Consider the following 16,839-nt stretch of genomic DNA (forward strand, 5'->3'; position numbering starts at 1 on the left):
CCTATCTCCAGCAAGTGGTCAATTTGAGCATGACTCCCAATGTTTTGGTGTTTGCTCACAGAAAGATGACTGGCACCTTTTCTCTGATGCCTGACCAGAGGAAACCCTTTCAAACACTAAAATCATAGCCCAGTAGTATTGTCTCAAGGGAATATCTATTGATTTACCCAAGAGTTTGTACAAGCTCTAGGGTATGACAAGGTTTAATTTAGATTTATTACAAGGCTTAGCTGTAATTTTTATTATTCCCATATATAAATATAAAGCTAAGAAAAAAATTAATGAATATCTCTGTTACTTGAAAATCAGGGTTCTAGTCCCTCAAGCAGAAATGTCACACATGTACTGTTTTGGTACCCTAAAGAATTGTGGCATGGTCAGGCAAAAGGAAAAACAGCATAGTTAGAGAAGTAACTGGGTATGTACCTCCGTAGACAAAGCTGTGGCCTTGTCCCCCTCACACAAGAAGAAAAGAGCAGAAGTATAACAACTTTGCACTCAGCTGAGCAATAAAATGAGAATGGGCATTTTTTTCCATGATTTGAAAAGAAATAATGTTTTTTGTCTGTTTTTTGTTTGTTTGTTTGTTTACCTGATAGGATTGAGATTTGAAAAGACAGATGGCTAAATCTGTTCAAGATTCTGAGTCCATTCAGATTTTTGCCACTCTTATGAATTAAAACAATCACATTTTCCTTTTCCTGTAAATTATAAGATAGCACATATCACACTCACTCTTATATCTTAGCCACCGTGGCCGGGCGCGGTGGCTCAAGCCTGTAATCCCAGCACTTTGGGAGGCCGAGGCGGGTGGATCACGAGGTCAAGAGATCGAGACCATCCTGGTCAACATGGTGAAACCCCGTCTCTACTAAAAATACAAAAAATTAGCTGGGCATGGTGGCACGTGCCTGTAATCCCAGCTACTCAGGAGGCTGAGGCAGGAGAATTGCCTGAACCCAGGAGGCGGAGGTTGCGGTGAGCCGAGATCGCGCCATTGCACTCCAGCCTGGGCAACAAGAGCGAAACTCCGTCTCAAAAAATAAATAAATAAATAAATAAAAATATCTTAGCTATGCGCAGCTGAAGTTCTTGGTAAAATCATAACCTCCTGGGCAACAGGGGCACTTCATCTGCTTATTGTGTGCCCTGCAACACTTAAAGCAATACTGTGCACAGTTTGGGTTCTCTTTATATACCAGCACATAAATAGGCCTTGCAACAAAGAGGATATTCACAATGAAAAAATAATACTAGAGTCCAGCTTTGGACTCAAAGCTCCAATGAATAGAGTTGACTTGAAATATAAGTATGCATTTTATGGTGCTTTGTATATAAAAAAGTAAACCATGATATCAAAGAAGAAATCTACAAAAATATCTTTGCCACTTTTTCAGAGACTTAAAACAACAATAACTACTATAATTACAACAACATTTGGCTGGGCACGGCGGCTCATGCTGTAATCCCAGTACTTTAGAAGCCAAGGCAGGAGGATCACTTGAGGCCAGGACTTTGAGACACGTCTGGGTAACACAGCAAGACCCCCATCTCCATAAACTCTTTTAAAAAGCTAGCTGGGCATGATGGTGCATGGCTATAGTATAAGCTACCTGAGAGGCTGAGGGTGTTGGATTTCTTTAGCTCAGGTGTTTAAGGTGATAGTGATCTAAGATCATGTCACCTGCATTCCAGCCTGGGTGACAAAGTGAGACTCTGTCTCTAAAATTAAACTAATTAAATATGTTTAAAAACCACTGACTATCTCCTGCACAGGTTTATAATACTGATGTAATTGTTTAGTTTTAATCAGGTTTGCCAATTTCTGGCAGGTGCTGCAAAAGCAACATTTAAATAGAATATGACTAGATGGACTACTTTCATATGCACAAATGCTGCAGGTTCTCCCAAAATAACCTGTTAGAAATTTCATCGCTATTTTCTTAAGACGTACGGAACACTACCTAATATATGGATGATCAACTTGTTTTTCTAAGGGCAAAATCAATACATTCTGTGATCTAGAAAAGATGACTTCATGTACCCCAAAACCTAAAATGCAATTAAAAAAAAAAAGAAAAGGAACGATGACTTCAAAAACTAAGAGCAGAACAGCAACATAGAGGAAGAGGTGAATATGTGTTTGTTTTGTGTCATAATATTTAAAACTATTATTTGGAGATAAATCCTATCTTTAATTTCATGACCTACTTTGCATGAAGGCATTTGTATTTCGCTGAGAGGTCACTTACCTGTACATCTTTTTGCACAGTTAAGGAGTAATGGAAATAAAATTTCAAGAAAGGGCTTTTTTTCTCCCCCAAGAAATTAGATCTTAGCAAGGATCTTTTTTTTTTTTTTTTTTTTTTTAGATTAAGTTTCACTCTTGTTACCTAGGCTGGAGTGCAATGGTGCTATCTCAGCTCACCGCAACCTCCGCCTCCTGGGTTCAGGCAATTCTTCTGCCTCTGCCTCCTGAGTAGTTGGGATTACAGGCACGCGCCACCATGCCCAGCTAATTTTTTGTATTTTTTGTAGAGACAGGGTTTCACCATGTTGACCAGGATGGTCTTGATCTCTTGACCTCATGATCCACCGCCTCGGCTTCCCAAAGTGCTGGGATTACAGGGTTGAGCCACTGCGCCCGGCCCAGGATCTCTTATTCCCTAATAAATCAGAGGAACTGACACTCCATTGATCTCTATAGAACATCCTAATGTGTCCAGTAGAATAAGTTAAAAAAAATAAATATAACATATAACACATAAATATATATAATACATAATATAATGAATATATAGTATATTACATATATATAGTGAGTACTTAAATGTTTGTGCATGAGAGAATATTAATTACAGTTGATACTCAGTATTAACACTGGGATTAAAGTAAGTTTACTGTGTTCTATATAATAAGGTGCTGGGGACTTGGGGCAGAGCAAGGAGGTGGAATAGAAGGCTCCATCGACTTTCCACCCAAAATTGACACCAATGTAACAAGTAGCTACACAAGAAAAAATAAGAAAGCAAATAAGAAAAAATAAGAAGCAAATATTAGGTGAGCACTCACAGTACTTGGTTTTAACTCCGTATCACTGAAAGGCACCGAAGAGGTAGGAAAAACACTCTTGAATCACTAATGCCAAACCTCTTCCCAATGCCAGCCGCAGTTGTGTGATACTGAGAGCGTGACTGTGCACTGGGGAGAGGGAGCCTGCGGCAACTGTGAGGCATTGAACTCGGTGCTGCCCTATTAGAACAGAGAACAAAAGTGGACCAAACTCAGCTGATGCCCACCCACAGAAGGAGCGTTTGAAACAGTCACACCCAGAGCAGGAGGGCGGATCCCAGCAGTCTGGGTTCCACAAACCTCAGCACTGCAGGCTAAAGTTCCCAGGGGCCATACATAAGCTTGAAGGGCAGCCTAGCCCATAAGAACTCCAAGACCTCAGTGAGTCCGACCGCTAAACTAGGCTAAGAGACAGTGAATTGCAGGGGCATACAACCTACTGAGACACCAGCTGGGATGGCTAAGGGAGCCAGCATCGCCCCTTCCCAAACGCCAGGCTGCATAGCTTGCAGCTCCAAAAGAGAGCCCTCCCCTTCACTTGAGGAGAGGAGAGGGAAAAATCAAAAGGACTATGTCTTACATCTTGGATATCAGCTTAGCCGCAGCAGGACAGGGCACTGGGCAGAGTCGTAAGGCCCCCTACCCAGGCTCTAGCTCCTGCACAAACTTTCCAGAAACAACCCAGGGCAGAAGGCAACACACTGCCTTGAAGAAAAGGACCCAGTCCTGAAAGGTTTCATTACCTGCTAGCTGAAGAGCCCTTGGGCCCTAAATAACCAGCAGTGATACCCAGCTGCTATATGCTGGCTTCAGGTGAGACTCAGTACACTCCCAGCTGTAGTAGTAATGGGCAAAACTCTCCCACTTGAGAAAGTGGAGGGAAAAGCAAAGGGAACTTTGTCTTGCACCTTAGATACCAGCTCAGCCATAGTGGGCTATAGTACCAAGTGGCTCTTGGGGTCTGGATTCTAGGACTTGACTCTTGGGCAGCATTTCTGGACCTCCCTTGGGCCAGAGAGAAGTTTATCACCCTCAAGGGCCACGCAACATGTCCTTGGGCCTTAAGAGGACATCAGTGGTAGTATTCACATGGACATGTGGTAGCCATGGCCGAAAAGTAAGCCTCCTCTGCCTTTGTAAAGGGAAGGGAAAAGTGGGAAGAACTGTGTCTTGTCATATGAGTGTCACCTCAGCCTCCATACCATAGAACACCAGGTAGACTTCTAGAGTATTTAGCTGTAGTCCCTGCTCCCAAATGACACCTGTGGACACACTTGGGGCGGGAAAACGTACTACCATGAACAGAAAGACATTGGTCTGATTAGATTTGCCACCTGCTGATTGTACAGCCCCAGGGTCTTGAGCAAATGTTGGTAGTATCCAGGGAATGGTTACAGGAAGCCTTGGGCACGACCTGTTTGCTATGATGACTTCAGGTTTGATCCTGCACAGTCCTGATAGGGCTGACTGCAGGGTCTTCTATCGGTCCACCCTCAGCTCTAGGGGCTCAGAACAAACAGAGACTTCATTCATTTTGGGAAAAAATAAGGGAAGAAAAGAAGAGTCTCGGTGTGGTAATCCAGAGAATTCTTCTGTATCTTGTCCAATACCATCAAGAAAATACCTCTATGAGTTGGCAAGAATTTCAGCATTATTGAACTTGGGGTGTCCCCCTAAAGTGACACAATTTAAATCACAACACCCAACTCCTTTTGAATATCTGGAAATCCTTCCCAAGAAGAACAAATACAAACAAGCTTACATTGAGAAGACTAAAATAAATGCCTAAATCTTCAATGTCCAGACACCAAAAACATCTACAAGCATCAACACCATGCAAGAAAACATGACCTCACCAAAGGAATTAAAGAAGGCACCAAGGACCAATCCTGAAGAAACGCAGATTTGTGATGTGACATTTTAGACAGAGAATTCAAAACAGCTGTTTTGAGGAAAATTAAAGAAATTAAAAATAATACAAAGAAAATAGAAAAACAGAAATAGAAATTTAGAATTGTATCAGATAAATTTAGCAAAGTGATTGAAATAATTAAAAAAGAATTAAGCAGGAATTCTCATGATGAAAAGTGAAATGAGTATACTGAAGAATGCATCAGAGACCTTTAATAGCAGAACTGAACAGGCAGAAGAAAGAATGAGTGAACTTTAAGACAGGCTATTTGAAAATACACAGGTAGAAGATACAAAGGTAAAAAGAATAAAAAATGCAACACATGTACAGGATCTAGAAGATAGCTCCAAAAGGGCAAATCTAAGTGTTATTGGCCTTAAAGAAGAGGTAACAAAAGAGATAAGGTTAGAAAATGTATTCAAAGAGATTTTTAAAAATCCCAAATCTAGAGAAAGATATCAATACCCAAGTACAAGAAGGTAGTAGAACACCAAGTAGATTTAACCCAAAGAAGAATACCTCAAGGCATTTAATAATCAAACTCACAAAAGTCAAGGATAAAGAAAGGATCCTAAAAGGCGCAAGACAAAAGAAACAAATAACATACAATGATGTTCCAATACTTCTGGAAGCAGACTTTTCAGTGGAAACCTTAAAGGCCAGGAGAGAGTGGCATGACATATTTACAATGCTGAAGGAAAAATACTTTCACTCTAGAATAGTATATCTGGTCAAAATATCCTTCAAACATGAAGGATAAGTAAAAACTTTCCTAGATGAGTAAAAACTGAGTGATTTTATCCTCACCAGACCTGACCTACAAGAAATGCTAAATAGAGCACTTCAATCAGACAGAAAAGGATGTTAATGAGCAATAAGAAATAATCTGAAGGTATAAAACTCACTGGTATTGGTAAGTACATAGAAAATCACAGAATACTATAACATCATAACTGTGGTATATAAACTACTCTTATCTAAGTAGAAAGACTAAATGGCTGGGGACGGTGGCTCATGCCTGTAATCCTAGCACTTTGGGAGGCCTAGACAGTCAGGTCACTTGAGCCCAGGAGTTCAAGACCACCCTGGGTAATAAAGTGAAACCTCATCTCTACAAACAACAACAACAAATACAAAAAATTAGCTGGACATGGAGGTGAAAGCCCTTAGTCCCAGACATTCCAGAGGCTGAGGCAAAAGAGAATCACTTGAAACCAGGAGGTAGAGGTTGCAGTGAGCTGAGATCGCATCACTGAACTCCAGCCTGGGCAGCGAAGTTCCTTTCTCAAACAAAACAAAACAAAAAAGAAAGGCTAAATGCTTAACCAATCAAAAATAATAACTATAACAACTTCTCAATACGTAGATAGTACAAGAAGATATAAATAGAAATAATAAAAGTTTAAAATTAGGATAAAAGTTAAGGCAGAGTGTATTAGTTTTCTTATTTGTTTATTTAGGCAAATAGTTTTTATCAGTTTAAAATAATGAGTTGTAGGATAATATTTGCAAGCCTCATAGTAACCTCAAACCAAAAAAAAATCATACAACAAATACACAAAAAATAAGAAGCAAGAAACTAAATCATACCACTGTATAAAATCACCTTTACTAAAAGGAAGACAGGAAGAAAAGAAAGAAGACCACAAAACAGTAGAAAACAAAATGGCAGGAGTAAGTTCATTTTTTTTAATGTTAATTTAAAAATGTATTTATTAGTATAGTACAAATGTAGGATTTTAAAAACATACAGACTATTTCTTAAAGTAGTGTTAGGTTCACAGCAAAATGGTGGAAGACACAGAGTTCCCATGTCTCCTCCCCCGACATCCATGCCTAGCCTCCTCCACTATGGATATCTTGCACCAGAATGGTACCATTTCTTACAATCGATGAACCAACATTGAGAAAGCATTGTCACCCAAAGTCCATAGTGCACATTAGGGTTCACTCTTGGTGATGTACATTTTATGCATTTCGACATGTATAATGTCATCTATCCACCACTGAAACCACCCTTGCAAAATTATAACTAGAAAATTATTACAGTGAAAGAGATCTGACCTAACCAACTCCATCTTGCTTCTAACCTCAGCATTGAATGTAAATGGACTAAACTCTAATCAGAAGAGATGAAGTAGCTGAGTGGAAAAAAAAAAAAAAAAAAACACCTCAGTGACCTGTTTCCTGTAACAAAGAGACTTCACCAACAAAGAGACACACAGACTGAAAATAAAAAGATGTCAAAAGATATTCCATACCAAGAGAAACCAAAAAAGAGCAGGAGTAGGTACACATATATCAGACTAAATAGATTTCAGATAAAATATATAAAAAGAGAAAAGAAGGTCACTACACAGTAATAAAGGCATACATTCAACAAGATGATATAACAATTTTAAATATATTTGCACCCAACACTGGAGCATCCAGGTAGATAAAGCAAATATAATTAGAGCTAAAAAGAGAGATAAACCTCAATACGATAAAAGCTGGAGACTTCAACACCCCACTTTCAGCACTGGACAGAGCTTCCAGACAGAAAATAAATAATAATTAAAAAAAAAAAAAAAGAAACATGAGTCTTAATCTGCACTATAGGCCAAATGTTCCTAATAGATATTTATAGAACATTTAATTGAACAGCTTCAGGTTACACATTCTCCTCAGCACATGGATCGTTCTCAGAAATAAGCCATATGTTAGGTCACAAAACAAGTCTTGACACTTTCAAAGTGTTAAGTTGAAATAATATCAAGCATCTTCTGTGATCACAATGGAATAAATTAGACATCAATAAAAAGAGGGATTTTAGAAACTATACAAAAATGGAAATTAAACAATATACTCTTGAATGACAGTGTTCATATCTACAAGTGCATATGTGAAAAAAGAAAAACTTCCAATAAATAATCTACTGATCCAACCTAAAGAACTAGAAGAGCAAGAGCAAATCTAACCAAAATTAGTAAAAGTATAGAAATAATAAAGAGCAGAGCAGAAAATAAATGAAATAAAAAAATACAAAAGATTGATGAAACAAAATTTAGTTTTTTGAAAAGCCAAACAAAATCAACAAACTTTTAGCCAGACTAAGTGGAAAAGAGAGAAGGTCCAAATAAATAAAATCCAAGATGAAAAAGTAGACACAACAAATAATGAGATGAAAGCGGTGATAAAAAGTCTCCTGGTAAAGAAAACTCTAAGACCTGACAGCTTCACTCCTGAATTCAACCAAATATTTCAAGGAGACTATTAATCCTACTCGGTATTCCAAAAAATAAAGACAAAGAACTACTTTCAAACTCATTCTACGAAGCCTGTATTACCCTGATACCAAACCCTGACAAAGATACACCAAGAAAAGAAAACTACAAGCCAATATCGCTGACGAATATTGATGCAAAAGTCCTCAACAAAATATTGGCAAACTATATTCAACAATACATTTAAAATATCATTTATCCTGACCACGTGGTATTTACCCCTGGCATGCAAGGATGATTCAACATATGCAAATTAATCAATATGATACACCATGATAAAAAGCAGAAGTCATGTGACCATTTCAATTGATGCTGAAAAAGCATTTGATAAAATTCAACTTCCGTTCATGATAAATACCCTCACCAGACTGGGTATTTATATGAAGGAACATACTTCAATATAATAAAAGCTACATATGTCAGATCCACAGCTAGTACCATGCTGAATATGGAACAACTGAAAGTCTTTCCTCTAAGGTCTATGACATGACAAGGATGTCCACTTTTTTTTTTTTTTTTTTTGAAATAGAATCTCCCTCCCTCACCCAGGCTGGAGTGCAGTGGTGCAATCTCAGCTCATTGCAGCCTCACCTCTCAGGTTCCAGCAATTCTCCTGGTTCAAGCTCCCAAGTAGCTGGGATTAGATGCATGTGCCAGCACACCCGACTAATTTTTGTATTTTTAGTAGAGACAGGGTTTCAACATTTTGGCCAGGCTGGTATTGAACTCCTGACCTCAGCTAATCCATCCTCCTTGCCCTCCCAAAGTGCTGGGAATACAGGCGTAAGCCACTGAGCCTAGCCAAGGATGCCTACTTTTGCCACTATTATTAAACATAGTACTGGATGTCCTAGCTAATCAGAAAAGAGAAAGAAACAAAAGATGTCCAAATTAGAAATGAAAAAGTCCTATTATCCTTGTTTGCAGATGATATGATATTATATTTAGTAAAACCTTCCCAGAAAAATTATTAGATCTAATAAATTCAGTAAAGTAATTTTTATACAAAATTAACAACAAAAATCACATTCTGAAAAAGAAATCAAGAAAGTAATCCCACTTACAACAGTTACAAATATAATATGATATCCAGGAATAAACCAAATAAGTGAAAGATCTCTATAATGAATACTATAAAACATTGAAGAAAGAAATTGAAGAGGACACCAAAAAATGAAAAGATATTCCATGTTCATTAATTGGAAGAATCAATATTGTTAAATTATCCATACCACCCAAAATAATCTACAGATTCAGTTGAATCCCTACATACAATCACTATCAAAATACCAGTAATATTCTTCACAGAAACAGAAAAAACAATCTTAACACTTATGTGGAACCACAAAAGACCCAGAATAGCCAATGCTAAAAGAACAAAACTGAAGGTATCACATCACCTGACTTCAAATTATGCTACAGAGCTACAGTAACCAAAACAGTATTGGTAGTGGCATAAAAGCAGACACATAGACGAATGAAGCAGAATAGGGAACCCAGAAACAAATCCACATACCTATGGTGAACTTACTTTTGACCAAGTTGCCAATAACATACACTGGGGAAAAGACAGTCACTTCAATATGGTGCCCAGAAAACTAGATATCTACATGTAGCAGAATGAAACTAGACCCCTATCTTTCATCATAAAAAAAAAAATCAAAATGGCTTAAAAACATAAATTTAATACCTCAAACTAGTAACTATTGCAAGAAAACATTGGGGAAACTCTCTGGTACATTGGTCTAGGCAAAAATTTATTGAGTAATACAAACACAGGCAACCAAAACGAACCTGAACAAATGGGATCACATCAGGTTAATAAGTTCTACAATAAAAATGAAACAATCAACAGAGGAAGAGATAACACAAAAAATGGGGAGAAAATATTTTCAAACTACCCATCTGACAAGGGATTAATAACCAGGATATGTAAGGTGCTCAGACAACTCTATAGGAAAAAACGTAATGATCTGATTAAAAAATGGGTGAAAGATCTGAATAGACATTTCTCAAAAGAAGACATACGAATGGCACACAGGCATATGAAAAGATGCTCAGCATTATTCATCATCAAAGAACTATAAATCAAAACTAAAATGAGATATCATCTCACCCGAGTTAAAACGGCTTATATTCAAAAGACAGGCAATAATAAATGCTGGCCTTCACCAGCAGCAGTGAGTATGTGGAGACGAAGGAACCTTTGCATTTAATTTAATTACCTGTGTTATAACTTAGAAAAATAAAGTAGTTTTAAATATTTTTCAAGTTATAACAAATATTTACAATTAAACCCAAAAGAAAATAGAGTAGGTCAAAGAACCCACATGTTGCTATTACCCAACTATCAAATTTTCATCATTCTTCAGACATCTTTTTAAGGTCAAATGTTTCATAAATTCTAAGAAAAAAACCTATAATTCAAACTCATTAAACCTGCCTGGATCTTCAAAAGATTTCATCCTCTCCTCTCAGAGTGATAGAGTTCAAATTTAGTGGACTACCCTCACGGAATTGACTTCTTTTCTCAATTTTAATTTTTGAAGTCCTCTCCTTTTAAAATCAAAGTCAGCATATCAAACTGGAGAGAGAGTTCCAAAAGTATTGCACTCGCCTCTGTTCCAATTACTTTCTCAGTGGTCTAGAAGATGAACTATTAACTATTAACAACATAGGCAAATCTTAAACATCATTATGCTAAGTAAAAGAAGCCACACATAAGGGAATGTGCATTGTATGATTCCAGGTTTTCAAATATTCTCAGAGGCGAAACTAGAGGAGTAAAAATGGGGTCAATGGTTGCCAAAAACTGGAGGTGAAGGGAGAAGATTGAATGAAAAGAAGTATAATGGAACTTTCTGGGTGACAGAAATGTATATCTTGATTATGATTGTGCATACGTGATTATATACATTTGTCATAATTCATCAAGCTGTATACTTAAGAGTGGATAATCTTACTCTATGTGAATTATATCTCAACATATCTAGTAATTATGACTTGAGTAATAAGAATATCATACCAAGACATTGCCTGATAGAGCAAATACAGTGGGACTACCAACTCCCTGGTTGGAATAACATGCTATAAAGGTAATTAAAACTGGTGTTTGATGTAGGACAATAATTTTACAGTTTTGTTTCATAGCAAGCTTGTAATCCTTTAAAACATGCTATATGTGTCTAGTTTCTAAAAAATTAAATGCAGTATTTGATACTAATACTTTAAATATTTCATCTTATATATTTAAATCTACCATATGAACTTCATGAGATCTATTATAATCTACATATTTCTGTACAAAGGATTAGATATTCTATACAGCCCTGTGTCATTTACAATTTAGATAACATGCATTTTTCAGAAATCATGAGGGAAATGCAAATAAAAGAACCACAATGGCCAATATTAAAAAATTTAAAAACAGATATTGGCATAAACGTGGTGAAAAGGGAATTCTTATATGCTGTTGGTGGGAATGTAAATTAGTACAACCTCTGTGATAAACAGTGTGGAGATTTCTCTAGTTCAGTTCCTGCAATGCTCCCTAAAGAGTCCTGCGGAGTCTGAAAGATTGGTTCCAATATATATCAATAGACATTGAGGCTAAGAGGAAACAATCTCTAAGTTGTGGTATAATTATTTTTATACTGAGAAATAGCACATATTTTATCTGTAGTGAAATTCATAATAAGAATGCAGAAATAAAAGTGTGAACCCTACTAATAAACAGGAAAAAATATTCTGCTAAATTTTTTAAAATAGGTGAGAAATGATGAAATATTTTAAAAAAATAACTCCAATGAGACATAAAAATATTTGATTTTTTCAAGAGACTTAGTAAAAAAATGCATTCTTTTTCCACAAATATTTTTTCAAACAATGTTTTCTAACATTTCAAATTTAGTTATCACTATAGTCTTGTTCTCAGGGGGCCTACACTGCAGTTGTAAAGATAGGACAGGTCCTAAATCTATTTAAAACATGAATGAAGGAGAAGAAATCCAAAAGTAATGAAGCTTATTTAAAATGTCAAGATTATGGAATTGGGAATTTGAGAGCTAAATTCAGATTTAAAAAAATATATATATTTTTGTATGCCTTCTCTATAACTGTGTATTCATATCTTCTAGAACTATAACTATAAAAGGGTAGCAAGTGAAGAATTCCAGAACATAAGAAATTAGTTAAGGTATATTGATAAGTATCAGCAATACATCATTTCTTAAAACTCTTACACAAAATTTTATGCATATTTAAAAATAAATGAAAAAATCAAGAAATGCCCAAATATAGAGAAAAGGGCAGTTTTGCATAATCACTTGATACAATAGTGGTTTATCTTACCTCTACTACCAGTTGCTGAAGAGATGGTGATGCTACCGGACGTAGAGTAGAATTACCCCTTATGGGACTATGGAGGTTAACATAAGCCACAACATTTTTCTGAAGAACCGTCTTGAAATCCTGAAATCAAAAAAAAAAAAAAAAAAAGGATCTATCTGTGACACAAATAAATAGATTCTACTTTTTTAGATGTTAAATAATGAACATTTCATACTTAATACATTGCAGAATTACTTTCTTAAAAAAGTGATCCTATACTATTTAATAGTGTACACAAAGGTAATAAATGAATTTTAAACAAGAGTAGTAAGAGTTAGATATAACATACAATAAAATATTTCAAAGCATGCACCTGACACAAGTCAAATTTTAATAGAAAATATTCTTCAAAGGTTAACATAGTATGGATTCAGCTACAGAATATGAATGCAACCTAATTTTGGAGCCATTGAATAAAAGAAGAGATATAGATAAACCACTTCAGTGATGAATAAAAACAGCCCTTTTCTTTTGAAGCAGTGAGCTACTCTGCACAAAATAATCCTGTATTATGAGCAAAATGGGGAATAATACAATGTAATCTTACAAATATTACCCTACAAAAAAACGAATGAATTTAATGCACATAAGCAGCACCAATTGATTCCATAGAATAGTTCTCCACTTCTCTTCTGCTCCTTACCCCACAAAATTGAAGCTCACCGATCCTATTAATAAGGACCACTAAATTTTTCTGTTATTTCCCTGCTTTTTCATGAAGGCATTTAACAAATAATTGTCACAGTGGCAGTTCTACAGAAATGTCCTAAAAGATTACATTATATCATAACTTGGGAAAGTATCTTTCTTCTTCCAAAACTATGAAATGAAAGACTACAAGGACTCCTATGCCTATCAAATAGATAATTTCATCCCATTTTATTTTTATTTTTTTCATTGTCAATTGACAGCTTAAAACTGTATAGTTTTATGGAATACAAAGTGATGTTATGATTTATGGATATAATGTGGAAAAATTAAATTAAGCTGGTTAACATATTCATCACCCCAAATAACATTTTTTTGTGATGAGAACATATTACTCAACAATTTTTAAATGTAATTTACTCTATTACTAAGTATATTCACCACACTGCACAGTATATATGGAAGCTGACCATTTTCTCCCCATTCCCTCCATACCCCAGGCTGTAACCACATTCTACACTCTATTCCAGATGTGTAAAGAAAATGTGTTATATATACACAATGAAATACAATTTAGCCTTGAAAAACAAGAAACTTCTCTCCTGATAACATGGATGGGATTGCAAAATACGTATACATATTGTATAATTATGCTAAGTAAAAGAAACCAGGGACAGAAACATAAATATTGCATGTTTTCACTGTTATTCATATTTTATGTTGAACATTCAGCTATGCCTCTGTAAGACGGCAGAAAAGACAATCATTCAAAATTAATAAACATGTTAAGTGCACATAAGTGATAAATTTTAAGCTTGAGTAATTTCTCCATAATACTGTTGAAAAAATATCTGTTAAGTGCTATGAAAAATCAGCCTCTATTAACACATTATCACATAGACACTGTGTATATATTAGTCTATGTAATTCTCATGAAAACCTCAGAAGATAGGTAATTAGTAGACTCACTTGAGGTATCAAATCTCAGAGAAGTTAACCATGCCTAAGATGACATGTTCTATGGTAGAGGGAATTTGAACTCTGACTTCTTTTATTCCAATATCTGTAATATTTCCACAATAGCCTCTGACAAATGAAGATTCTTCACAGAAATAAAATGGTACATTTTAAAGAACTTATTTAGCAAAATGTTACAAGTTTCCTAAAAGACCAAGATCAGTATTGAATCAATTCTCTAATAATTCTGTCTATAAATTCCATTGCTAAGTTTATTTGTCAACACTACCTAATCCTCTTAACTACAACTGTGGGTTTCCAGAGGTTTCTACGCCAGCAAAATTAAATGGGGCAATATGACATGTCAATACGAGCTTTCTTCACCCTCCTTCACAAAGGAATATATTTATAGCATAAATTAGTTTCAATCTAAAATAAACTCTTGCATTCTCTGGAGTAGATTTGATATGACTAGGCAAAACAGGAAAGCTAGCAGTTTTCCAAATTTCAATTGGATGGTTACAAAATGGCTTCATGAATTGCATTGAAACATTCTGGTGAGGCACAGTAAATTATAAAAATACATTTTATAAACCAATAATCAAATGTATATTATTTACCATTTTCATTACTCATGTGTCTTTGCCCATCTAGTCACCTGAAATGCCAGAAAATTACTGAATGTATAATCAGTTGCCAAATGTGAATATACCTATAAACATTCAAACGCATTAATACTTAATTGTTTTGAATAGGAATAACCTTTCTAACAAAATTTTTTCCTGTGAACTCCCACATTGTAGTTGTTGTATTTTTGGCATTATTGACTAAGAAAATACACAGTTATCAAAAGGTATAATGACTTCACAAAAACTTAAAAATGAATGTGTATTAACCACAAAAATATCAGCTTAATTTGACAAAAACTATTGCTCACACACATGCAAGAACACATTGATTCAACTTACAGACTCTGACAATTGATGCTCAACTAACTTCATAATAAATTTTCCTATGCATTGGGGTTTAAGATGTTTACGTTAGAAACTACTAGTTTAGACGAGACTACTCGAAAACATAGTTCAGAAATATACATATTAATTTAGAATTAACACAAATTTATTGTGAAAGTTACTAGATAGGTATATAAAACACCTAAAATATAGTTTGATATAGCAAAATACATCTTTGGAATTTGAGAAGAATCTTTGAGACATTTTAAAGATATGTGCTTTATTATTACAGGGAAATTAAAACATTCATTTCATTGTTTTTGATTTACTAATAATGGTGCAGATTACAGACATTTTCCCTAAATTGTTCATTAACTTGTTTACCAATCTTTAAAGTAATTTGGAATATGAGTTTGAGATGTTGGTTCGGCTATTTCATTTCCAGCTTACTTACAAATTTGTCAACTTAAAAATATTCTTTAAGCAATGGAAATTTTGCATTTGAATTCTTACATTTTGAATACGGCTTAAACATTCACACCACTCATTTGCATACAGAAAAGCATTCCAATTTGCAATGTGTGAATCTTGATGAATTTTACACTGAAAAAATTTTCTCATCTTTAAGTCTTTTCTTCAAATTAAAAAAGATCCTTGCTATTTTCTTTTCTATACCTTTTTAAAATATTTTCTTTAATTTTATATATTTTATCTTTTTTGCGTGATTAAAAATAAAAATGTAGAAAATAATTTCTTATTAAATTTTTCTTCTCAAAGCTAAAGTAGTGGAAAAAGCTACAATATTAAATTATTTTACTTTCCTAGTAAAATTGTCTATTTTACTGGTCTACATATTTGGTCTACATATGCCTTTCGAAGCTCGTTTTTAAAACAAATCACAAAAGTAAATAGAATTTCTATTGATCCAATTATCAGTTATCATATTCCATTAAAATACAGTGCATTTATGAGACACAGACCTGTCAGAAGCATCTGAGACTTAAAACTCTCCAATATTCCAGTTGTATTCTAACTGTACCTCATTGCATGCTAGATTTCATTTGGATACAGGTTTCCTAACGCGGTTAGGGAGGTGGGTAGGCAACAGATAGGCAGGTAGGAAACAGAAGGTAGAGAGATACGGGTGAAGGGTGGAGTGGGCAAGGAGGCAAAAGTGGAGTGAGGAAGAAAGGAAAGTAACTGCTATTTTACATTCAATATCCATAGTGTATAGATAAAATATAACGCTAAGGTAATAAATATTTAATATAGGAGATTGTTCCCTAATTCCAGATAATTCCTAGAAAGTGTAGAAAATGAAAGAAAATATGCATCATCTGGCCCTTTTTTTGTCCAGTGCCTGTCAAGCTGTCTTCTAAGGAGAAATACATCATCAGGTAAACACTGTGATGTGTTAGATTGTATCAGGGTTTGTAAGTCTGGTAACAACAGGGATAAGATATTTGAAGGTCATCGGTACTTTGCTGTGGTCTAGCTCTAATTTCCTCTTATTCTTATAAGCCATCTCAGCAAACTAGTCATATGACATTTTGGTTGAGAAGCACATCATTGCCCTGGGCTTCCACAATTGAACTTCATCTACTTTAGCAAATTAAGAAAAGCACTGTAATTAATGTATATT

General features: G+C 35.1%; 1 protein-coding gene across 8 annotated transcripts in view; it reads right to left on the reverse strand.

Annotated features, from left to right (window-relative positions):
• NAALADL2 (N-acetylated alpha-linked acidic dipeptidase like 2) overlaps positions 1-16,839 on the reverse strand; it is a 1,348,438-nt gene that overhangs the window by 306,989 nt on the left and 1,024,610 nt on the right. For all 8 annotated transcript variants that reach the window (XM_032258245.1, XM_032258244.1, XM_032258247.1 and 5 more), the window contains one exon: positions 12,601-12,720. In XM_032258245.1, coding sequence (XP_032114136.1) covers positions 12,601-12,720 — 120 coding nt within the window. The remainder of the gene's footprint in view (positions 1-12,600; positions 12,721-16,839) is intronic.

This window comes from Sapajus apella, unplaced genomic scaffold (genome assembly GCF_009761245.1).
Source record: "Sapajus apella isolate SASKATOON/1434 unplaced genomic scaffold, GSC_monkey_1.0 scaffold101, whole genome shotgun sequence".
NCBI classification, from domain to species: Eukaryota; Metazoa; Chordata; class Mammalia; order Primates; family Cebidae; genus Sapajus; species Sapajus apella.